Below are 25,200 nucleotides of genomic sequence, written 5' to 3'. Positions count from 1 at the left end.
CTCTATGCGTTTCCTCCCTTTCCTCTGATTCTCAGGACGCTGGTGCACCTCAGGTCGGTTCGCGCCACCATGATCTTGATAGCTCCTCGGTGTCCCCGGCAACCATGGTTCTCCCTGCTCCTCCAGCTCAGTGTCAGGGAGCCTCTACTTCTGCCTGTTTTTCCTTCTCTGCTGTCTCAGAGTCGGGGTTCGCTGCTGCATCCCAACCTGCAGTCTCTGCACTTAATGGCGTGGTTCCTTTCCACCTGACTCCTTCCTTTGAGTTCTCTCAATCGGTGCGGGATGTTATTGACACTTCTCAGAAGTGCTATTCCCAGAAGTGGACTCGATTCGCCACGTGGTGTGCTTCTCGCCGCGTGGAGCCTCTGTCTGCCTCGTTGTCCTTGGTACTGGATTATTTGCTTCATTTGTCTCGGTCTGGCCTCAAGACGAATTTGGTTCGAATCCATCTCAGTGCGATTGCTGCCTTTCACCGGCAGCTTGATGGGAAATCCCTCTCGGTCCACCCGCTAGTTTCTCGCTTTATGAGGGGCCTCTTGAACGTCCATCCTCCTCTCTAGCCTCCCCCTGTGGTATGGGATTTAAATGTGGTTCTCGCTCAGCTGATGAAGCCCCCCTTTGAACCCATTGATTTGCTCTTCTGAAGTTCCTTACTTGGAAAGTGGTGTTCCTGATTGCTCTCACGTCTGCTCGCAGAGTGAGTGAGCAGCAGGCTCTGGTTGCGGACCCGCCTTTTACTGTTTTTCACCATGACAAGGTGGTCCTGCGTACCCATCCGAAGTTCTTGCTCAAGATGGTGTCGGATTTCCACCTCAATCAGGCCATTGTTCTTCCGGTGTTTTTTCCGAAGCCCCATTCCCATCCTGGTGAAGTGGCGCTTCACACTCTTGACTGTAAAAGGGCGTTGGCCTTTTATCTGTAACGTACCAAGTGTCATCGGACGGCTCCTCAACTTTTCATCTCTTTTGATCCTAATCAGTTGGGCCATCTTGTTTCCAAGTGTACCTTATCCAACTGGTTGGCTGCTTGTATTTCCTTCTGCTACGCTCAGGCTGGTCTCTCGCTGCAAGGTCGGGCCACGGGGCATAAAGTCCGAGCGATGGCATCGTTGGTCGCTTTCCTCAGGTCCACGCCTATTGAGATCTGCAAGGCCGCCACTTGGTCTAAAATACCTTTACATCTCACTACTGTCTGGATGCCTTTTTCAGGCGCGACGGCCAATTTGGCCAGTCGGTTTTGTGTAATCTGTTTTCCTAAATTGCCAACTCTCCCTCCATCCCTCTTTTTTAGTTAGCTTGGAGCTCACCCACATGTAGAGAATATGCTGCCTGCTTGTCCTGGGATAAAGCACAGTTACTTACCGTAACAGGTGTTATCCAGGGACAACAGGCAGATATTCTCGCAACCCTCCCACCTCCCCGGGTTGGCTTCTTTGCTGGCTATCTGAACTGAAGACCACGAGGAGGGGATGCGCCCTCTAGTGGAGCGGGAAGGCACACACATGAGTGGGCAGCACTAACAAACTTTGAGATCTTCAATCAAGTTTGCTTGAAAAGCTGTCTGCGACGGGACTCCGTGGATGACGTCACCCACATGTAGAGAATATCTGCCTGCTGTCCCTGGATAACACCTGTTACGATAGTAAGTAACTGTGCTTTATGTGTAAACATACAATCACACACACATAGGGATACCATACATTCACTCACACGCCACACATCATATTTCATCTCGTATACAATAATTATTATCCAAGTACATTTAAGAGATCTGGGCTTCCTTCTAGGTAGTTCAGGCACATCTGTTATCAATTAAACCACAAGGTTTCTCCTATACCCCTGGATATGGCAGTTCAAACAAAGGATACCCAGGCTTTTGAGTAGGAAACTGGAATATGTTTTAGACAAAGAACACAGAATACTGAACAGTGAGAGAGAAAAATTAATACCTCTATAAATGTGTTATGTATACTATACCTAATTTCCCTTATGATCTTGCTTAATCCTGTAAATTACATAAAGAGAATATTATTCCTTATAATTAATCTCTAGTGTTTTTTCTGGCCTTTGCTGCAATCCATATTCAAATTTTTATCTCTTTGTACCAAACTTTTCATATGTTTTCTAGTTGGGCATAGGCCTTATCTTCCATAAATATATTACTAACTAGATTTACCCAGAATCATATGGAAAGTAGGTATCTTATATGTAGAAAAAATCTACAATGTACGCAACAAAAATCGCTTGCACACTATCCATTCCAATACAACATGCCACAGCGCCCCCTGTCTGTGAGTGCCACTATTCAATCCCCTCTTGAATATCGCATAAGGATACTAATGTGATATTCACACTTAGGCGCTCGTGGTCTTACCTCTGGCTCTCAGGGGGGTTACTTTGGGCACAGTCTATCTTATGGATTAGTGTGAGTCTATGCAAGTATATTCTTCTAATGCCAATTAGACAGGACTAACTTCACAAATGACCAGAAAAACATACTACCAAGGCCTCTAAAGGTGCCTAGAAAGTCTCTTAACATTGTTATGCTTGATTTCTCAGGTGAGAAAGCAAGCAAATCCCATTCACTGTCTTAGATAAAACCCTTGTCCAAGTAATGTATGTGAATTTTCTAGTCAAGTAAAACCATACAGGAAACTTATCATACTCTTACCTAAAGTGGGCAGGTGTGCAAACAGTGTCTGTTCTACCTTCAAGGCACAATAGTCATAGGTCAAGTACCAGGAGAGCAGAACAGAGACTAAACGTGTCCATTTTAATCCAGAAAGGTGTTGGGGAGCGAGAGGAGTCTCATGTTTGGAACATATTTTGGAGGTGGATGGGGAGCTGTTGACCCGTGCAGCTTTGCTGGCAAAGGTGGGGGAGACCTGGGGAGCGCAGTTCGTGTGTCATCAAGTGGAGCACTATATGGGATCCCTCGACAGAGCACAATTGCGCTTGCATCTGGGGGCCAGGTTGTAGGAGTTGTTTGCTAGGGAGGAGGGGGCGTCCCTCTCAGTGTCTAGTATTCATGCCAGTTTGCAAGAGTTACAACCAGCCAAGGACTGCCAGACCGTCCGGGGTAAATGGGAGGTGGGATTGCAGATTAATTTGGGCCAATGGGATGTAGCTCATATCTTGAAGGTGATGCCTGGGGTGACCCCTTGTGCCTGGTTGAGGGAAACATATTATAGGGTGACCTTCCGTGCCTATTACACTCGTACACAGTTGTATTACAGCAGGGGTCTCCCCACACCATTGTGTCATAAATGTGAGATGGGGGGACACACTTTGGAACATGCCTTTTGGTCATGCCCCATTATTCAGCGCTTCTGGAAGCGTATTATCTCTTATATATCAGGGTATGCTTATGCAGACGACCTTCAACTCTTGCATACCATCGATCCTTCAAGCCACAACGACATTTCCACTATCAATCAAAAATTAGCCAAAATTCATGATTGGCTAAATGCCAATATGCTTTCTTTAAGCATCTCTAAGACTAGCACTGTTCTTTTCCCATGGAAAGAAGGGGTACAGTTAATTGCCCCAGTTTCTATTGATAATACACCTCTTAAATCAACCACTACCATCAAAATTCTAGGCGTTCTTATAGACAATAAACTTACATTTCGTCCACAAATATGTGCATTGGTTAAAAATTTATTTTATAAGTTGAAGATGATTAGATCATTAGAAACATAGAAATAGACGGCAGATAAGGGCCACGGCCCATCTAGTCTGCCCACCCCAATGACCCTCCCCTACCTTTCTCTGTGAATAGATACCACATGTCTATCCCATTTGGCCTTAAAATCAGGCACGCTGCTGTCCTCAATGACCTGAAGTGGAAGACTATTCCAGCGATCAACCACCCTTTCAGTGAAAAAGAATTTCCTGGTGTCCCCGTGCAGTTTCCCGCCCCTGATTTTCCACGGATGCCCCCTTGTTGCCGCAGGACCCTTGAAAAAGAAGATATCTTCTTCCACCTCGATGCGGCCCGTGAGATACTTGAATGTCTCGATCATGTCACCCCTCTCTCTGCATTCCTCGAGTGAGTACAGCTGCAACTTATCCAGCCGTTCCTCGTACGGGAGATCCTTGAGTTCCGAGACCATCCGGGTGGCCATTCTCTGGACCGACTCCAGTCTCAGCACATCTTTACGGTAATGCGGCCTCCAGAATTGCATACAGTATTCCATGTGGGGCCTCACCATGGATCTATACAATGGCATAATGACTTCAGGCTTACGGCTGACGAAACTGCGTATGCAACCTATGATTTGCCTTGCATTGGTCCCCCTTCTTGATGTTAATTCATTCCCTTGTAATATCTAAAATGGACTATTGCAATTCCTTATTAAAAGGGATATGCCTAAAAGATATAAAACGTCTTCAACTTATCCAAAACACAGCTATTAAGATTATTTCAGGATCTAATAAATTTGATCACGTTACCCCACTGTTACAAAAAGCCTACTGGTTGCCTGTTATACATAGGATAACATATAAAATTGCTCTTATGACTTTTAAAACTATACAAACTAACGCCCCAGCATTCATAGACAGACTCTTGATTCCGTATGACCCCCCCCCCTCCCCCCCCCCCCCCGAGAGCCCTCAGATCAACTTCACAGCACACCCTTAATGTTCCTTCTTTGAAAATAATTGGTACTCGTCGTACCTTTATCTTTTCAGTGACCGCCCCAATGTCCTGGAACTCTCTTCCTCTATACTTAAGATCTCAACAAAACCTGCAAAAGTTTAAAAGCAGTTTAAAGTGTTTTCTTTTTAAAGATGCCTTTAACTGACAATATGATACATATTTACCTTAACAGTGTCCAAAATTTTCAGTTTTCCAGCAATTCCTTTCCTTTCCTACTCCCTTTTGTATTTCCCTTCTGTGTACCTTTTCTTTAAATATTGTAGTTCTCCCCCCATTCCCATTGTTTTCTGAGGCTTAAATATGTCAGTCAGCTCAAGAATGGCCTATTATCAGTCATGTATGTCTAATTGGTCTAAAAGTTTGTCTCCTTGTTATTTTTAAATTTTTTTTGTACCTTTTGGATAAGCGTTTCATCAAAAACTTGAATAAACTTGAAACTTGATTACTTGGGAGAGTCTTGCGAAGTACCCTGGCCCACTTTGTCTTAGATGTGCCAGAGGCTTTTGGTCATTTGCCTAGGGGGCATCGGGCTCTGTAGCAAGATGAGCTTACTGGCTAGGAAATGTATTCTTCAGAGCTGGACGGTCTCTGACCCTCCGGCATTTTGGCATTGGCGGATCCAGTTGCATCAGCTGGCCATCTGGGAGGCGCGAGATGCTGGAAGGGCTAGGAAGCGAAAGATGTTGTTCTTGAATATCTGGGAGCCATATCTGCAAGCCTTGCTTCCAAAGGGCCGCAGTGCGGTCTTAAGATGAGTGTCTTAATCTGGACGCTCAGTTAGTCGGGCTGGGAGAGCAATGGTGCAGACTGGTGAGGCGGGGTGGAGAGTACCTTTGGGGGGGACGGTAGGGGGGTTGGGGAGGTGAGGGGTATTGCATGGTTCTGACACTTAGTCAAGGCTAGGGTAAGAGGATTGGGTGGGGGGAGGGGGTGGTGGGGCATCTTTGGGGCTCATAAGAGTCCAGGGCTTTGGAGTGCCTTCTGCCTCCTTATTTTTGCTTGCCCAATGTTCAGTAGGATGGGGGGGGGAGTTTGGATGATGTTACCTTTCTTGTGTACATGCTTGTTATATTCTGATATATGATGCATCGTTGTTTGTACTGTGCACCCTTGGGGTGTTGTGTTTGCTGTTTGCATCAATAAAAATTGTTTGAACCTAATCCAGAAAGGTATTGTTGAACACTGGTACTCTTGAGGTATAAAGGTCAAGAAAATACAAAGAAGGACAATATAACTAATAGAAAAGATTAAACCTTAGATATGTAAAGCATATCAAAATCCCTAGATTTCCCTAAAATAAGAGAACCTCAGTATTACCAAGATGTAGAATAAATGCAAAGTGTAAACCCTAGGAAACCCAAATATATGCATAATGTGTAAAGTTAACTCACGTGGAGGTGATGTGAGCAATGAGTGCACACAAGACATATTTTTTCTGTGTGTGGTGCAAGAATCAATTTCTCAAAATAAAATTAAATCATTAAAGAAACTAGTGTTTTGTCAGCAAATAAAGCAAATGAGAAGCACTGCCACATGTGTCGCAGGCCTATAACCTGCTACAGGTGCCAAGTACATAGAATACAGTAGGGGGCAGTTGTCCTAGTTGTACTCCTGTAACACTATTCCTATCATGTGTGACTGGTATTCTGTTAATATGATTTTTCTATGTAGTATTCTGTAGTAATTTGGCTTATTCAATTTTCTCGATAGTGGCGGGGATATTTGTATAGAATATTGTTTCTTTTTATACTTTAATAAAATAAGTTCAATATAAAATTATAAATATTTGAGGCTTGTGCATATAGGATCAGACGGTTTGATGGGACGGGGACAGGGACAAATTTTTCCCCATGCCATTCTCTAACTGATTGTACCACAAGGCCTTCTATTTACTAACAATTTCTGTTAAATGGTAATAGTGTGCAGGTTAATAAATCTAGGGCTAAGTTTATCCTTGGAGCATTAGGCTTTTTGGATTACTGAAATAACACACTGCAAATGATAGCTGATAAAAATCCACATGGTTCATCCAGCCTGCCCAACAAGGTGGTCAGAACCGAGTCCCAGTCCTCATGCTTAAATGCTGGTTGTCAAGTCTCCACTATGCCAACCATATAGGCAGTCAAACATGATGTCTTCCCTCCCCCTCTGAGCTGCACAATGTACATTTTTGTAAAAGTTTCATAAAACCAAATGTTAAACATTTTAAAATCTATAGTCTTTGCAATTGGTAAACCCTATTTTTACCAACTGGAAAGTGAGTGAGTTTAGATTTACAAATTCTTCAAATTAGATTTTGATTGCCAATTAATTAACCCTATTTTTTGTCTCTGTTTAAAAGAATGATATATCGACTGCTGGTTCATTTCCGAAGAAGGTTAAGATAGTTGAAGTTGGCCCTCGGGATGGATTGCAAAATGAAAAGGTAAAAAGAATATCTTTGTGCACAAAGTTTATTTTCTAAAAGCCATCTGAATAGTTTCATGGCAGTTCTTAATCCTTAAAACAAATCTAAGTCTTTCACTGTCTCAAAATGTTTCAGAAGAGATGCATTTGTGGGTCAGGTCACCTTGCTTTGTGCTGCAGCACAAAAGACTCGAGTTTGTCTTTTATGTTGCATAGGTGAAGCACTTCACTTTAGAGAGAAACAGCTAATACTTTTATGGCAATTTCTGTCTCCATTAAAATTGTAACTAAGAGACTTGGATCTTTTAATCTCTGTCTGCACTTCCTTTAAATGCACCTGACTTACTTTTGCCTTCAGTTCAACCTCTTTATCAAGGTGTCCTAGCATCCCTCTTTTGATAATATCCTTCAAAGCTACCTCGCTCCGAACCATGCACTCATAAGAACATAAGAATTGCCATAATGGGACAGACCAAAGGTCCATCAAGCTCAGTATCCTGTTTCCAACAGTGGCCAACCCAGGTCTCAAGCACCTAGCAAATTCCAAGTAGCAAAACAGATTCTATGCTGCTTATCCTAGGAATAAGTAGTGGATTTCCCCAAGCCATCTCAATAGTAAAGACCTTCCTCTTCCGCCAATCAGGCCATTAAAAACTGCCTCCTCAATATAATTCTCCTAGTACTCTTCGCTATGACCAGTCTGGTCTCTAGAATTAAGTTCTGTTATTGTCTACTGTAACCTATTTGTTGTCATGACTAGTCTGTTTTCAAACGATTGTGAATATCTACTTGTAACCCGTTCTGAGCTTCTGGGAGAACGGGATAGAAATTGAAATAAATAAATAATGGCCTATGGATTTCTCTTTTAGGAAATTATTCAAAACTTTTTTGAACTCCGCTAAGCTAACTGATTTCACCACACTCTTTGGCAATGAATTCCAGAGTTTAATTACACGTTGTAGGAAGAAATAGTATTTTCTCCAGTTTTGTTTTAAATCTACTACTTAGGGCTCCTTTTACTAAGCTGCGATAGCGCTTTTAGCGTGCACTAAATTGCCACGCACGCTAGACACGCCAGTATTGAGCTGGCATTAGTTCTAGCCGCGTAGCGTGGGTTTAGCATGAGCAGCAATTCTAAGTGCATCGCATGTCCCCCTAGTCCTAGTATTTTTGGAAAAAGTGAACAAGCGATTCATATCTACCCTTTCCACTCCCCTCATTATTTTATAGACCTCTATGATATCACCCCTGAGCCGTCTCTTCTCCAAGCTGATGAGTCCTTGCCACTTTAGCCTTTCCTCGTAGGGAAGTCATCCCATCCCTTTTATCATTTTTGTCGCCCTTCTCCGTACCTTTTCCAATTCTGCTATACCTTTTTTGAGATATGGTGACCAGAACTGCACAGAGTATTTGAGGTGGGCCGTACCATAGAGTTATACCAAGGGCATTATAACATTTTCTTTTTTGTTTTTCCCCAGATTCTAGTTTAGAAGCCAGTCTATCTTCTTTTTAACCCTCTGTGCCAGCAGCCTGGTTCCACTCAGTTAAGACAGAGTCCATCTTTTTGGAATTTCTACTTTTTTGGAATTTCTACTTCCCTAGAATGTTGTCCAGTTCCTAAAAAATATAAATCCCTCTTCCCTCTTATCTCATGCATTGAGACTCCAGAGCTCTGCCTACCTATAGGGCTAAGTCAAGGAACACCTGACAGGTCATAGACCTGCTGGGCCGCCGCGGGTGTGGGCTTCTGGGTGCGATGGACCTCTGGTCTGACCCAGCGGAGGCAACTTCTTATGTCTTATGTTCTTATGAGGCATAGAAGGATATGGGTGACTAAAAATTACATAATAGCAAGTGGAATATTAATAAATGAGTTCTCAAGTCTGAGTTCAGATGTCATGGCATTTCAAAGTTATAGATCAGTGTAGCATAAGGCAGTTTCATGGGTGAGATGACAATGGAAGAGATAGCGTTCGCTCTTCTTAATAAGCTCTAATATGATGGGGCATAGGGAATGAGAATCTAGAGCTGTAAGAGAGAGACCTTTATATACCATGGTCAAATTCTTGAATTTAATGCATGTGGGATATTTGGAGCCAGTGCTCAGAGATTAACAGAGGAGATACATGATTGAAAAGTTAAGCAATATGAAAAGCTTATTCCATAGCATCCCTCTAGACCAGAGGTCTGCAACCTTTTCAAAGCAAAGAGCCATTTTATCATAAATGTTTGATCCAAAATTTACAAAGAGCCACAATGGGTAGAGAAGGAGGTTTGATATACAATTTTTTTAAATGCAATATGGGTATTATATACATTTAGTACAAAAAAACTTCAAGTACTTACACTATTTCTGCACATAGTTGTTTCATGTCCAACATTTCTCCCTCTCTCATCCCCATGCCCACCAGCCTCAAGCCCAACATTTCTCTTCCCATCACCCTATTCCAGCACCATGCTGCATCTCTCCCTCCATTCCCTCCACCACCATATCCAACATTCCTCCCTCTTGCATCCATTTTCATCTGTCCCATTGTTCCCTCTCCACCACCACATTCAACATTTCTCCCTCTCATATCTCTCTTCCCCATGCATCTCTACCTCGTTCCTCTTCCACAACCATGTCCAATAATTATCTTTTCAGTATCGCTTGTTAGATTGGTATAGTTCTTACAAATGGATTATATGCCTCACTGCTACCAACAGGTGAAGACTGAGCACAAACTTGTATAACAGGCTAGAATATGCCTACTCAGTCTGTCTCAGTCTCCATAGCAGGTAGGAAGACTAATTCGGCTCCCCTCTTAATACTGTTGGAATTTTGTTTTGGACTACTGGGTTCCCCTTTTGTGCTGGATAGAGCTTGGACGGGTCCTGTTTAGGGATCTGTCCGACCTCAGGGGTGTTAAACTCGGCGGGTCTCGTGCTGGGTCCCTCCCCCTCCCCATATTTTTGTAGAGGTGCCTAAGCCGGTGGCCTGGCCCCCTGGTTGGTCAGCCCTCCAGCTTTAAGAGCCATGGAGTCTGTTCTGTAGAAGAAAAAAAAAAAAGGCAACATCCTGAGGTGTGCCGGTCTAAAGGGCTCATTTCCCTTTAAAACTGCCTTTACTGTATTTTCTCATCTAACCGGCACTTTTCTTTCAGCTAGGGCGGTTTTCAGCACAATGAGCATTTTTAAAGGGACAAAATGCTCATTGTGCTCCAGACACGAGGCACTCGTGGCTGGCCTGTGCAAGCGTTGTGCATGCCGGAATGGTGAGGTAGCCTTGTCGGCAGCGGATGCCGGCGGCCAGAGCATCCTGCCGCATGTATTTCGCGAGTCAGCTTCAGATTGCGGGGAAGCCTGGGCTTCCCTCGATGCCCACGAAGAGGGTTCCCCAGCCGCCAATGGTCAAGGAGAAAAGATTCCCTTGCATTTATAATAAAGAAGGAAAAAATTAATAATAAATTGATAAATAAATAAGAAGTAGAGGATTATGATTTATAGAGCCAAAAAAAGGAAGTGGGGAAGGGACACAAATCAAGCAACTGCAGAAACAATGAATTTATTGAAACAGCATAAATCAATAATACACATATAGCATAAACATAAAATGAAGCAGGCATAAAAAATCCTTTTTTATATACTGGACCCCAACACGGTCTGTGTTTTGATTGAGCCCCTTAGTATATCTGACTCTAAATTTGACTTTCCGATGCTATACTGCCTTGTATTTATCTAACAAGGGTATGTAGAAGTCACTCCCAACAAAGCTTCAGTGTAATATGATTCTTTATTGCATAAACATCAGAAAATACCAAATAATGCAGATACAAGATATAAGCAGAGAATATCTATATACACCAAATAGAATACTTGTCCGTGTCTGCCACGCCCCTCTCCAATACTGATCGGGAAAGGTGCAGTCCACGGCCCTCCCACGGCTGTAGCAAGATTCATTTTGGTACCGCCCAGTGTTTCTTATATACCTTTTTCCCACACTACCTTTGCCCTGTCTCTGTCTCTGCAAAAAACAACACGTGTCCCTCATATCTTCCACCTGGGAGGTTAACCGCTGTTTGACCTTTATTCCACACACCAAGATGCTGAAGTAAGTTGTCTCAGGGTAAACAAGGTTGAGGACAGCGGTCCGGCAGATGAGTTTTGCAAGGTTCAAGACAATGAAACAGCACCCACAGTGTGCTCTTGGTAACAAAGTTCATGTTGGTCAGGATGATAGCAAATAAGCAGACTTGAGGAGACATGTCACATAGCATGCTGAGTTTCAGTTACCCCCCTGGCATTGAGATGTGGACAAATCAAGTCCCTAAATCAAATGGTACTACTGATATTCCAGGTTTCATAGCTCTCTGCCCAAACCACCACAGTCTGCCATCACAGTACTTTAGCAGGTCACAATACAGAAATCTATGTTAAATCCTTTTATTAAATGCTTGTAAACCATAATGGAATTACTGTATGAAGGGTGGTATATGAAATGTCAATAAACCAAATTAAGTTTTTTTTAAAGAGTGAGTTTCTGTTGCAGCCATCGGAATTTAATTTTTTTTTCCCCCCAACTTCATCCAATCCTGCTTCTGGGTGACCATTTCATCTTAGTACAAAGGAATAATTCAATACTGGGGACTAAATTGATCTTGCTTACTGTACATTAATGATCAGGCTGGACTCACTGGAAAATAATGCTAAAATGTTTATTCTTTTCTGTAGTCTTTAGTTCCAACAGATGTAAAAATCCAGTTGATTAACATGCTGTCAGAAGCAGGTCTTCCTGTCATAGAAGTTACCAGCTTTGTATCTCCAAAGTGGGTGCCTCAGGTCAGTAATCCATCTTTTACATCAGTAGTAAGAAGTATTGGAGGGTAGGAGGATTATTAAGCAGTGATCTAAATTATTGAGGGCTGTGGTGTAGCCTGTGACTTGAATTGTCCCCCAGCAAGGACCAAGAGTAGATCTTTGTAGCAGAGGATGAACATGAAATGGTCTATTATTATTATGGTTTATTATGAATTCTGTACACTTGATGAAAGTTTAAAAATGAATAAAGAAGGGGGCGTGGCTTACCGCGCACACAAAATGGACGTGTGATCGCGGCGCTCCTCTCAACTAGGCAACGGTGATTTAAAAAGTTTTCCCCTTCGAGCCGATTTCGGAAAAAAAAAACTAATGCAGACGGTGCTGAAACTCATATACCTACCAGCAGAGGCAATTTGATACTGCCCTCCTCCGCCGGCGCTGAAGAAAGGCCTGAGGGGAGGGAGCCAGGAGGAACTGTTGCTTCTTCGCCGGTTTTTTTCTGTGCTGGTGCGGCGCGGTAGTGAGGGCAGACTATCGAGCATTGAACTGGCCAACGGCAGAAAAGAAAGAAAGGAAAAGAAGTTTCCCCCTTCGGGCCGATTTCGGTGGAGGGCTGGTGCCTGTCAATGCTGAAACTGTGACAGTTTGATGTAGCCCTCCTCCGCCGGTGTTGAAGCGAAGCCCTGGGGGTAAGGGGCCGGTTTTTTTTTTCTTTGTGCTGTGCAGTGCGACATCGAAGGCAAGATACTAGACAGAGTGGCTGGCAAGAGTATACACGATCCTAGGGATAACTGTGGAGAAATAAAATCGACGAGAAGGGAAAGAGAAGATCAAAAGAAGTGCAGGAGCATGGCAAGCACCCGACAAAATAAAAACGAAACCGGTATGTCGGCGAAAAGGCAGAAGCAGGATCAAATTACACCAAGTAAGGTCCCGCTTCCTGCTGAAGAGTCGGATGTGCTGAGCAAAACTGAAGTTATGGAAGAACTGAGACAGATTAAACAAATGCTTAAAGAGACTGTGAGTAATATGGCTGAAATGAAGGAAGAAATACTAAATATCCACAGACAGATGGAAATAAATAATAAAAGAACAACTGACTTAGAAACTAAAATGGAGGTTTTAGAATGTGAAGGAAACAGATGTAAAAATGACAGTTTGGAACTGATTCAATTGAAAAATCAACTGGAAGATTATGAAAACCGAGGAAGAAGAAAGAATATAAAACTTTTTGGAATGCAGGAAAATTTGGAAGGCAAAAATGCCATACAATTTTTAGAAAATCTAATTCCTAAAATATTGCAATTGGATTTTAAACAACCATTAGAAATAGAAAGGGCGCACAGGATCCCATTAAAAAATATGGACAAACAAGGCAGACCAAGACCAATAATATTTAAAATGTTAAGATACCAGCAAGCAATAGAAATTTTAAATGCTGCCAAGAAAGATAAAAATTTAAATTACAAAGGATCCAAAATATGGTTTTTGCCTGATTTTGCTAAAAACACAGCAAACAAAAAGAAGAGATTCCTAGACTTGAGACCTCAATTAAAGGAAAAAGGATATAAATATGGATTGTATTATCCAGCAAAAATGAGGGTATCTTCTGGGGATAAATCTTTATATTTTGAAGATCCGGAAAAGCTAAAGACCTTTCTTTCAAAATCAGAACCTATGTCATTTTAACATAATGGATGTTGAAATGAACAGAAAATATCAAGTCTGATTTTGATGTATATCGTCCAAAAAATTTAATATAAAACTATGAAACTTTGGAATACTGAAGAAAGAAGAATATGAAATAAAGAACAGGAATAAAATGAACTAAGGAAAAAGACAATAAAAAATATAAAGAAGTATTAGACAAGAAAGATGGACTGGTAACTCAAGAGACTAAACTTTAGACGAGTAAAGGTTGAATGCCTGGAGTAAAGAGTGATCAGAAAGAAATAAAGAACTTGAATAATTAATTAAAAAAAGAAAAGAGAAGAATGCACCAGATATAATACAAATGGGTAAAAGAAGAAAGCAAAATGGAAAAAGGATATTTAAATAAAATGACAAATGACAGTCAAGAGACTAAAGGGAAAAAGGATATAGATAAGAAAACAATATGAAAGATCAGTTAATTTAATAAATTAACAAACGAAAAGTAATGAATGAAAGGAAAACAAAAAGAAGAATATAGAATGGACTAATCATAGACAAAAATGATCTATGACATTCAGATGCAAGTAAAAGAAAGAAGACTAAAAGATTAATTGTAAAATTTGATTTTGTAATTATTATTTCAAAAGGAATGGATTTTAATTGGAAAAGAGAAAATATATTAAAAAAATAATAAAAAATAAAAAAAATAATAATTAAAAAAAAAATTTTTCAGAAAGGAAAAAAAAAAAAATGTTGATATATAAATAGATGATAAAAATAATAAAATTGTAATCAATTTTTAAAGAAATATATGAAGATAAGGATATTTGTATTTAGATATTAAAAACAAGATATGGATTGCTGGAATAGAGTATATGAGATATAGGAAAAATATCACTACTAAATTAAATATATATTTATGATAGAATTTTGTGAAATAGACTAAAATATTGGAGAAATATAATTTAAAGATTGCTGAGTGGATAAAGATACATTAATGTAATGTTAAGAATTAAATATGGTTAATAGTTATCAAAGGTTAAATAACCGATAGAGAATATAATTATTTTAAAATGGAAAAAAAAAAAAAAAAGATTTTATGTTTAGAAGAAAAAAATACTAAGATAAACTGTGGAAGATTAATGAGTTTATTTTAAGAAATGATAAAGGGGATATTAATTAATACTGGTTGCCTAGGGGGGAGGGGAATGTTGGGGTTGCTGTTCCAATGTGTGTCCTTAAGCAGTCATTATATTGGGGGAGAAAGGGTGGGAAAAATATGGGTCTTAAAGATATTACTAGAATGATTAAGGAAAAGATCAATAAGGGGTTGGATACCTCAGGGGTAAAAATGTGTGTCATTAAGAAAAATTTCTTAGATCTTAAATATGAAGGAAGGAAGGAAAAAGAATATGATGAGAAGTATAAAATATACAATGTCTTTTAAGATATTTTCTATTAATGTCAATGGCCTGAATCATGTAATCAAAAGAAAAAAGGTATTAGCATTTTTAAAAAAGCAAAACGCGGATGTTTATTGTTTGCAGGAGACTCATCTGAATATAAAGGAATCACAAAAACTAAAGGATGGGTGGGTAAAAGAATGTTTTTTCGCTCCAGCAGCAGGTAAAAAAGCAGGAGTAGCAGTTCTTATAAATAAAAAATGTATGGCCAATTTTAAGGTAATAAATTCAGATCCACATGGAAGATGGATACATATTGATATAAGTATGGGAAATAATACCCTGACGTTGTTTAATATATATGCCCCTAATTCGAATCAATCAGAATTTTTTAAAAAGTTACAGAATATGTTGTTACCACTGGCTGCTTCTAATTTAGTAGTGGCTGGAGATTTTAATGCTGTAATGGATCCATTATTGGATAAAAAACCAGCTAAAAGCATAAAATCTTTAGGTTTAGATAATTTGGCTCAATCATGTGATTTGAAGGATATATGGCGTATTCTTCATTTTAATGATCAGGAATTTTCATTTTGTTCACAGGTTCATAAATCATTTTCAAGAATAGATTATATTTTTATTTCAACACATAAGGTGAAACAGGTGATTAAAGCTTCCATAGATCCTATTATTATTTCAGATCACGCGGGAGTATGGATAGAATTACAATTGGATCAATTGGAAAATGGAAGACCTCCTTGGAGATTTGATAATGCATTGCTTGTGGATGACAAATTTTTAGAAAATTTTAAAACACAAATTAATGATTTCTTTCAAATGAATTTAGTGGAAGATACATCTATTGAGAATGTATGGGATGCATTTAAAGCAACCATGAGAGGTAATATTATATCATATTCAGCTTATGTTAGGAAACAGATTAAAAAGCAGTATATAGAGTTAGAAAAAGAAATTAAAATACAGTGGTGCCTCGCACAGCGAACGCCTCGCACAGCGAACGCTGCGCACAACGAACTTTATGTCTTGATTCGTACAACGGACTTCGTTTCACACAACGAAGTCCGGGGTTCCTGCGGGGTTGGATCGCAGCGGGGTTGGTCGAGCCGCGAGGGTAGTCTCCTTCTCCTTACCTGCCCTGTCGCAGCACACAGCCGAACGGAAATCTTCCCGATGTCAGCGCTGACGTCGGAGGGAGGGCTTAAGCAAAGCCCTCCCTTCCTCCGACGTCAGCGCTGACATCAGGAAGACTTCCGTTCGGCTGTGTGCGGCTGCGGCAGGGCAGGTAGGAAGAAGGCAATGGCGAACGAAAGAGGGGGGAGGGGGCGGTCCGCCCCGAAGAATGTGCACAGCTGGTCAGGTCCCCCGATCGACCGACAACAGGCCCGGCCGACAAACCTCCCTGCCCTGTAGCCGCGAATCTAAATTACCTCTTACAGCAGCTTCAATAATCCAGCTGCTGTAAGAAGGTAATTTAGATTCGCGGCTACAGGACAGGGAGATTTGTCCGACCGGGCCTGTTCTGTTGTCGGTCGGGTGCAAAAGCGCCACAAAGGTGGAGGCAGGGAGGGAGGAAAGGTGGAGTGGAGAAGAAAAGACGCTTAAAGGGGGAGAAGGCCGCTGAAAGCACATGTTGGAGCAGGGGATGAGAGGGAGGGAGAGAAGGGGAAATATTGGACAAGGGCAGAAGGGATGCTAAATCATAGGGTGACAGGCAGAGAGAACAACAGGAAAAAGAGTGGAAGCAATCTTGAACCCTGAGGGTGAGGGCAGAGAGAGGTGGTGAGATGATTGATCATGGGGAGAGGGACAAAAGGGAATAGAGATGGGATAGGAAGATAGTGGAAGTAAAAGGACAGGGAGATGTATGTTTTTAGATGTATCTAAATAAAAATAATAACAAAAAATTTATCTTTTTTATGTCATCTTAGCATATTTTATGCTGCAGAACGAATTATTTTTTTTTACATGTATTCCTATGGGAAAACGCGTTTCACATAACGAACGTTTCACATAACAAACTTGCTCCTGGAACCAATTAAGTTCGTTGTGTGAGGCACCACTGTATTAGAAGCTAAATTGGTTAGTAAATGGGAACACGAGGTTTTACAAGCTCTTTTGAAAGCAAAAGGTAAATATAATGAATTAACTTCAAAAATGATAAGAAGAGATTTGTTTTCCAAGCAAACAATGTATTATGGAAATTCTAATAAGGCGGGAAGATTATTGGCAAATTATCTTAAAGCAAAAAAAAGAAAAACTAATGTTAATGGGATAAAGGATGATAATGGTATAATAACAAATCAAACAGATATAATTTTAAAACAATTTCTAAAATTTTATAAGGACCTGTATTCTTCCGAGCCTTATTTGGAGAGACAAAAAGATGGTAAAAATTTTTTTGATTTAATTAATGGTTCCTGATCATATAAAACGGAGTTTAGATGAACCTATATCATTAAAACAGCATAGAAACAGCATTGAGATCTCTTAGAGTTGGATCCGCTCCAGGTGGTGATGGTTATACAGTAGAATTCTATAAAACATTTCAAAATGTCATTTCCCCATTTTTACTAAATTTATATCAAATACAACTTATAAAAGGTGATATTAAAGGTACTATGGCTGAATCAATAGTAATAGTTTTGCCTAAGCTAAATAAAGATCCTACTTTGGTTTCAAACTACAGACCTATATCTTTAATAAATGTTGATAACAAACTTTTGGCGAAAATTTTGGCTTTGAGATTAGCCAAAGCTCTCCCACACATTATAGACACGCATCAGACTGGTTTTATTGCTAAAAGGCACTCCTCTAATAACTCTAGATTATTGTTTCATATGTTAAATTTATCAAAAAAAATGGATGAACCGGCTTTTACAGTTTCATTAGATGCAGAAAAAGCGTTTGATAGAGTTGAATGGAATTTTATGTATCAAGCTTTAGAGTGGTTTGGTATAGGTTCTGGATTTATACAAATGGAAAAACATTGTATAGCTTCCCGATTGCAAGATTAAGTATTAATAATATAATATCTGAAGGTTTTAAATTGCAGAGGGGAGTTAGACAAGGTTGTCCATTATCTCCTTTGTTATTTGATGTTGTATTAGAACCCTTACTATTATCAATACAGCAAACAAGGGGAATACAGGGTATTCCATACTCTGATATGGAATATAAAGTTTCAGCATATGCGGATGATATTTTACTTTATTTGAGAAATCCAGAGTCTACCTTACCATGTCTATTAGAATTAATTGATATGTTTGGTAAATTTTCAGGTTATAAAATTAACTGGAGTAAGTCGGAAATTATACCTTTAAATGTTCACTGTGTAAAAGGACTATTTAAAAATTTTCCGTTCATATGGAAGGAAGAAGGATTTAAATATCTTGGCATTCAAGTTAAAAATACAATTGAAGATACTGTAAAAGAGAATGAAAAATTTGTAATAAAAAAAGTTACGGAGATGTGTGAGCAATGGAACCCTTTACATATTTCTTGGTGGGGGAGAGTTCAAACAATTAAAATGATGATGTTGCCTGTAGTTTGCTACCAAATGAGTATGATACCTATTTATTTTCAGGGGTCCTTTTACAAAAAGCTTAATAGCATTTTAACAAAATTTCTTTGGCTTGGTAAAATACCTAGAATAGCTTTAGTAACTTTGCAGGGAACTACAGGCCGGTGAGCTTGACCTCGGTCCCGGGAAAAATGATGGAAGCACTGATTAAGGACAGTATCTGTGAACACATAGAAAACAATGGACAGCTAAAGTCGAGCCAGCACGGCTTCTGCAAGGGTAGGTCATGCCTCACAAACTTATTGTACTTCTTTGAGGGAGTAAATAGACAGGTGGATAGGGGGGAATCCATTGACATCATTTACCTTGACTTTCAAAAAGCCTTTGACAAGGTACCGCATGAAAGATTGCTTAAAAAACTGTGGAGACACGGGGTGCAAGGGGAGGTCCACCGATGGATCAAAAACTGGCTGGCAGACAGGAAACAGAGGGTTGGAGTGAAGGGCCATTACTCAGACTGGCATGGGGTCACGAGCGGAGTTCCGCAGGGGTCGGTGCTGGGACCGCTCCTGTTCAATATATTTATTAATGACCTGGAGGCGGGAACAAATTGCGAAGTTATTAAATTTGCGGATGACACCAAACTCTACCGCAGGGTTGAAACCATGGAAGACTGCGAAGATCTGCAAAGGGACCTAACGACGCTAGAAGAATGGGCCAAAAAATGGCAAATGAACTTTAATGTAGGGAAATGCAAGGTCATGCATGTAGGGAAAAAGAACCCGATGTTCAGCTACAAAATGGGAGGATCACTGCTAGGGGTAAGTAACCTTGAAAGAGACCTGGGAGTGATGGTGGACACGTCTTTAAAGGCGTCGGCACCAGTGTTCCCGCTAAGCTGCGCTGGGGTGCGCTGGCGCTCAAAATATTACCTCGCAGCGCACAAGTTTCTCGTCACAGCGCACACAGTGTAGAGCACAGTTCTTCAACCGCCGGTCCGCAAACAAAATCTTGCCGGTCCGCGAAGGATTCGGTCCCCGCCGCAACGAAAGGCCGGCGTCAGCTGACTTGCAACTTCCTGTTGTAGTCGCTGTGCCGGGACTCCTGCCTTCGCCGGGACTCCTGCCTTCCACCGCGTTTGCCTCCTGCCTTGTCTCCGCACCTCCAGACCAGCAGCGGCAGCTGTGTATGCTTTTAACTTCGGCACAGAGCTGCCCCTAATCAATAGTTTAGCGCGGTTTCATAAGGCAGCCTCGGGGCCTTTGCTAGGCCGGCCCACATCGCATCATCGAAGCGGGCCGGCTATCAAAGGCCCCGAGGCTGCCTCATGAAACCGCGCTAAACTATTGATTAGGGGCAGCTCTGTGCCGAAGTTAAAAGCATACAGAGCTGCCGCTGCTGGTCTGAACTCTTGGGCCGCTGAAGGAGGGCAAAAAGCAGCTGTCCTGGAGGTTTCCCTTCCTCTCGCCTTTACAGGTTCCTTTTTTCCACCTTTTTTTTTTTCCTTCAAACGGCAACGGGCCCCAGCATCGACATCAATCAAGTAAGTTCCACTGTCAATCAAGCGGTTCTGCTCGGCCAAAGCTTCCCCTGTGACATGAGCCACCCTCAGGGGAAAGAAAGTGACCCACAAAGGTGAGGGGAAGGGGGGCAGATGATGGAAGTTGGGGGGGGGGAGAGAGAGAGAGAGAGAAGGGGCAGATGATGGAATGGAGGAGATGAGAGAGAGAGAGAAGGGGACAGATGATGGAAGTGAGAAGAAGGGAGAGAGAGCAGAAGGCAGATGGATGTCAGTTGAGAAGGGAGAGCAGATGCTGAATGGAAGTGGGGAAAGAACACATACTGGATGGAAGGAGGAGATAAATAAAGGGGGAAGAAAATAGTAAGATAATGGAGGGGTGAGGGAAAGGGGTGACAAGCTGTGTGTAGACACAGTGAAAAGAGGGAAACGGGACTAAATAGTAAGAAAGAATTTAATTTAGATGGAGGCAGAAAATAGAGAAGGAAGACCAGAGAAGAAAAGGGAAGAGAGAGCAGAGAATGATCAGATCTGAGTGGAGGAAATGAGAAGAGAGATATGCTAAAAACCACAGGGGGGAGGGAAGGATAGAGATGCCAGACCATGAGGGGAACAGAAGGAAGATGATGGATGCTAGACCAAATTGGGGGGTGGGGGGGGGGGCAGGAGGAGAGATGGCAGGGAAAGACAGACAGTGAATGGAAGGGGCAGATGCTGGACTGAAGAGACAGAGAAGGTTATCATGCTGCTGTACCGGGCCATGGTACGCCCTCACCTGGAGTACTGCGTCCAGCACTGGTACTTTAAGAAGGACACGGTACTACTCGAAAGGATCCAGAGAAGAGCAACTAAAATGGTTAAGGGGCTGGAGGAGTTGCCGTACAGCGAAAGATTAGAGAAACTGGGCCTCTTCTCCCTTGAGCAGAGGAGATTGAGAGGGGACATGATAGAAACATTCAAGGTACTGAAGGGAATAGACTTAGTAGCTAAGGCAGGGAGAACGAGAGGGCACTCTCTAAAGTTGAAAGGGGATAGATTCCATACAAACGTAAGGAAGTTCTGTGGTAGAAAGCAACATATTTATTTGGCTCATAACTTGCTGGCGCCCGATATTTTTAGCTCACAGTGAAAAAAGTTTGCTCACAACACCCGCCCGCTTAGAGGGAACACTGGTCGGCACAGTGCGCCACAGCCTCAAGAAAAGCAAACACAATGTTGGGTATCATTAAGAAGGGTATCACGACCAGGACAAAGGAGGTCATCCTGCCACTGTATCGTGCAATGGTGCGACCGCATCTGGAGTACTGTGTCCAATATTGGTTGCCATACCTCAAAAAGGACATGGCGGTACTTGAGGGAGTCCAGAGAAGAGCAACTAAACTGATAAGAGGTATGGAAAACCTCTCATATACTGACAGACTGAAAAAGCTGGGGCTGTTCTCCCTGGAAAAGCGGAGACTTAGAGGAGACATGATAGAAACCTTCAAGATCCTGAAGGGTATAGAAAAAGTAGACAGGGACAGATTTTTCAGATTACGGGGAACCACAAGTACAAGGGGGCACTCGGAAAAATTAAAAGGAGACAGGTTTAAAACAAATGCCAGAAAGTTCTTTTTCACCCAGAGGGTGGTGGACACATGGAACGCGCTCCCGGAGGCTGTGATAGGCCGGAGCACGTTACAAGGCTTCAAAGAAGGTTTGGATAGGTTCCTAGAGGATAAAGGAATTGAAGGGTACAGATAAGAGTAGCGGTAGGTTATAGGGATAGTCTGGGACCATTGCTCAGGCAATGGGCCTGATGGGCCGCCGCGGGAGCGGACCGCTGGGCGAGATGGACCTCTGGTCTGCCTCAGCGGAGGCAACTTCTTATGTTCTTATGTTCTTAATTAAGGAGGGAGGGGTAAATTTTCCAAATTTTTATAGGTACCATCAAGCCTATATTCTACGTCAGGGTATATATTGGATCCTCCCAGAACTTATAGATAATGCACCAGATTGGTTGTATTTGGAATGTCGCCTTATGTTTCCCCTAAATTTAGTTCACCTTCCAAGTATTAACATGCCTAGAAGATACAGAGAAAATAAAATATTAATGGATACTTGGAAAACATTGAGGTTTATTAGTAAATTAACACCTATCCCAATAAACAAGTCAACTAATCAGTCTCTATGGATAAACTCCAAGATCAAAATTGGCGGAGCTCAAATCCTTTGGAAGAACTGGATTATTGCAGGCATTAGATCTCTAAATGATGTTATTTCAGAAGGTAAACTGCTGGATTTTTCACAATTGCAACATAAATTTGGTCTTAGTAAAACACAAAGTTTTAAATGGTTGCAATTGAAGCAGGCCATTCAGGCTGGGTTCCCTGAATGGAAAACATTGAATAATCAATATAGTTTAAAGTTCTTATGTTTTCAAGCAGACTTCCTAGGGCATCAAGCCGCATTGTGGTATAAATTAATATCTGGATATTTGAATAAAAAACCAAAAAATAGTCTAAGAGACATTTGGAGCATTGAGATTAAGCATCAAATTACTGCATCTCAATGGCCACTAATTTGGTCTTGGAGAATGAGATGTACAGTGTCAGCATCTATGAGACAAACTTGGTTCTTTTTATTACATAGAGCTTTTTGGACCCCTACACGTTTGCAAAAATTAGATAATTCCAAGTCCAATAGATGCTGGCACTGTAATCTGGAACCTGGGACGTTGGATCATTTACTGTATCATTGTCCCTACATTAAAAGTTTTTGGAATGCAATTTGGCCACAAATTAATAAATTGATGGAAAATCATGTAGCAATATCATATGATACAGTATTATTTGGAATTATGAGAAAAAAAAGTCAAATTTCACCAGAAAATAACAAGCTTTTATTAATTATGACAGGGGTTGCCATTCAGCATATAACCAACAATTGGAAGAATTATAATAACCTAAATTATACATTTTGGTGGAATACAATATGTCATATATTCAAAATGGAAAGAGCAATAGCAATACAAAGAGGGACATATACTAAATTTATAAAAATATGGGGGCCATTGACAAAATATTATAATGAATAGATAGTAAGATTTCTCTTCTTCTTTTCTTCTTTTCAATATCTTCTTTGTGACACACATGAAGGGGTGGGTAGTGAAAATAATTTTTACATCATATGCTATAATATGATATACAATATGTAATGAATGATTAAAAAGCACTAGAAGGGTGGGGGGAGGGAGAGGGGATAAAAATATGTTCAGAATATTATGTATTAGATATAAAAGTGATATTGTGTATTCATTAAATGTATTTCAATATTTTGTACACTTTATGTAAAATTTGAAAATGAATAAAAATTATTAAAAAAAAAAAAAAAAAATGAATAAAGAATTAAAAAAAAAAATTGTCAGGTTGATTCCTGCCCAGTGAGTTTGTTTAAATATATGCCAGACTCTGTATATACCTGGATTACTTATTTAGTAAATCAATCATTAAGTGAATGCTGTTTTTCAAAGATGATTGGCAAAGTTATTTTAACTAGTTGCTAAAAGGTGAGAAACGGATAGAGGTTTAGTTAAGAACTATGGCCCAATAGTAAATAAATCAGTTTTGGCAAAAGTTATTGAGGCCAGCGTGGCAGAGCAATTTTATTTTGATACCCACCAGACAGGACCTTGGCTTTCTTTCAAACTACAAAAGAATTTAAACTTCTTTGTCACCTCTGTCTCCAACTACCACTGAAATGCTTTCCTGTTTCTCTTATATATTCTGATTTTGCCAACATTTGCTTATTTCTGATCTGAGGAAGAAGAGGTTACCTTCAAAAGCTAATTATAAACTTCATTGTTAGTCCAATATAAAAGGTATTATGTTTTTTCTTTTATGTTTTTGTTTTATCTCTACATTTTACCTTGAAGAGTGGACTCACAAGGCCACCACACCGTTTCACTCAAATAAAATAAATAAATAAACTATGTCATCTCAAACGATTCGTTGACAAAACCTTCTCCTTCCAGGTGGCCAAACTAAACTCATGGCTTGCCGAAATTATACTTGACGCCCCCACTTACCTGGACTTCAGAAAAAAACTCAAAACTCACTTATTCCACGGACAGAATCTCTAACACTCCCATTCGCTTCTTCTACTCCCTTCAATACACATGAACCTCCACCTTCCCCCCCCAATGTACCCTCCAAACCAATTAACTTCTCTGACCGGTATGTTTTTCCCTGTAAAAAAAACAAAAAAACGCTACCCTCCTATTGTACACTCTTGTATATTCGCAACTCTATGATCAATTTGGCATGTAACCTCTTGTAATTTGTTCTAACCAATGTGAACCGCCTAGAACTCTTCTGGGTATGGCGGTATACAAAAATAAAGTTATTATTATTATACTGTACTCTATTGTATATTCTGTCAACTTCATTGACCTGTACACTCCAAAAATTGTTAATTCCTGTCAACTTCAACGACATGTACATTCCAAAAATTGTTAATTCCAATGTTATCTTCGTTTGTAATCTTATTAACTGCTGTGAACAGTCTAGAACTCTCTGGGTATGGCGGTATACAAAATAAAGTTATTATTATTATTATTAAATAGTGTTATTTACAGTAGTGAGAAGTTGGATGTTAACTAATGGTTTAAATATAAATCCAGAAAAAAAATTAACATTTTTAAGGTGAGGGATTACTACTGTTCTGAAACACTTTCTTCTTCTTTTTTTTTTTTTTTTTTTTTGCTGGAACCAAGGTACACATGCAGAATAAGATAAGCTTGGGGGGTAATGGTGGACTCCGAGTTGACAATGAGTGGATATGTAGATGTAATTGGTAGGGAGATGCATAATTTAAGGTTGATCCATTATATAAAAATAGCAACATTTTGTGCAAAATTTCATTATGTAGCTCATTTGCATGGGTATTCAAATTTTATATAAATTAGACCATTGACTAATGGAAATTCCTATAATTTGTGGGCCTGCAAGCCAGACAGGAAGATTCAAAGTTCTGCTTATGTCATAATGTATTTCTCTAATTCCCGTCTAGATGGCAGACCAAGTTGAAGTGTTACAAGGAATTCAGATCTTTCCTGGCACAAATTACCCAGTCCTGACTCCAAATCTTAAAGGATTTCAAGCAGCGGTAAGGAAGTGTCTCTGGGGCTTATGTAGTAAGCTGTACTAACCATTAACATAGTGATTTGCTTTTGATTTTCT

General features: G+C 40.5%; 1 protein-coding gene across 4 annotated transcripts in view; it reads left to right on the top strand.

The window, feature by feature from the left end:
- HMGCL (3-hydroxy-3-methylglutaryl-CoA lyase) overlaps positions 1 to 25,200 on the top strand; it is a 150,544-nt gene that overhangs the window by 26,506 nt on the left and 98,838 nt on the right. For 3 of the 4 annotated variants that reach the window (XM_033956812.1, XM_033956813.1, XM_033956811.1), the window contains exons 2-4: positions 7,004 to 7,087; positions 11,779 to 11,886; positions 25,031 to 25,126. In XM_033956812.1, the coding sequence (XP_033812703.1) occupies positions 7,004 to 7,087; positions 11,779 to 11,886; positions 25,031 to 25,126 (288 nt within the window). Of the gene's footprint in view, positions 1 to 1,622; positions 1,642 to 7,003; positions 7,088 to 11,778; positions 11,887 to 25,030; positions 25,127 to 25,200 lie in introns of those variants that run through there. The other variant, XM_033956814.1, reaches the window with a different exon arrangement.

This window comes from Geotrypetes seraphini, chromosome 8 (assembly GCF_902459505.1).
Source record: "Geotrypetes seraphini chromosome 8, aGeoSer1.1, whole genome shotgun sequence".
Taxonomy (NCBI): Eukaryota; Metazoa; Chordata; class Amphibia; order Gymnophiona; family Dermophiidae; genus Geotrypetes; species Geotrypetes seraphini.
This window is presented reverse-complemented; position numbering and strand designations above follow the sequence as displayed.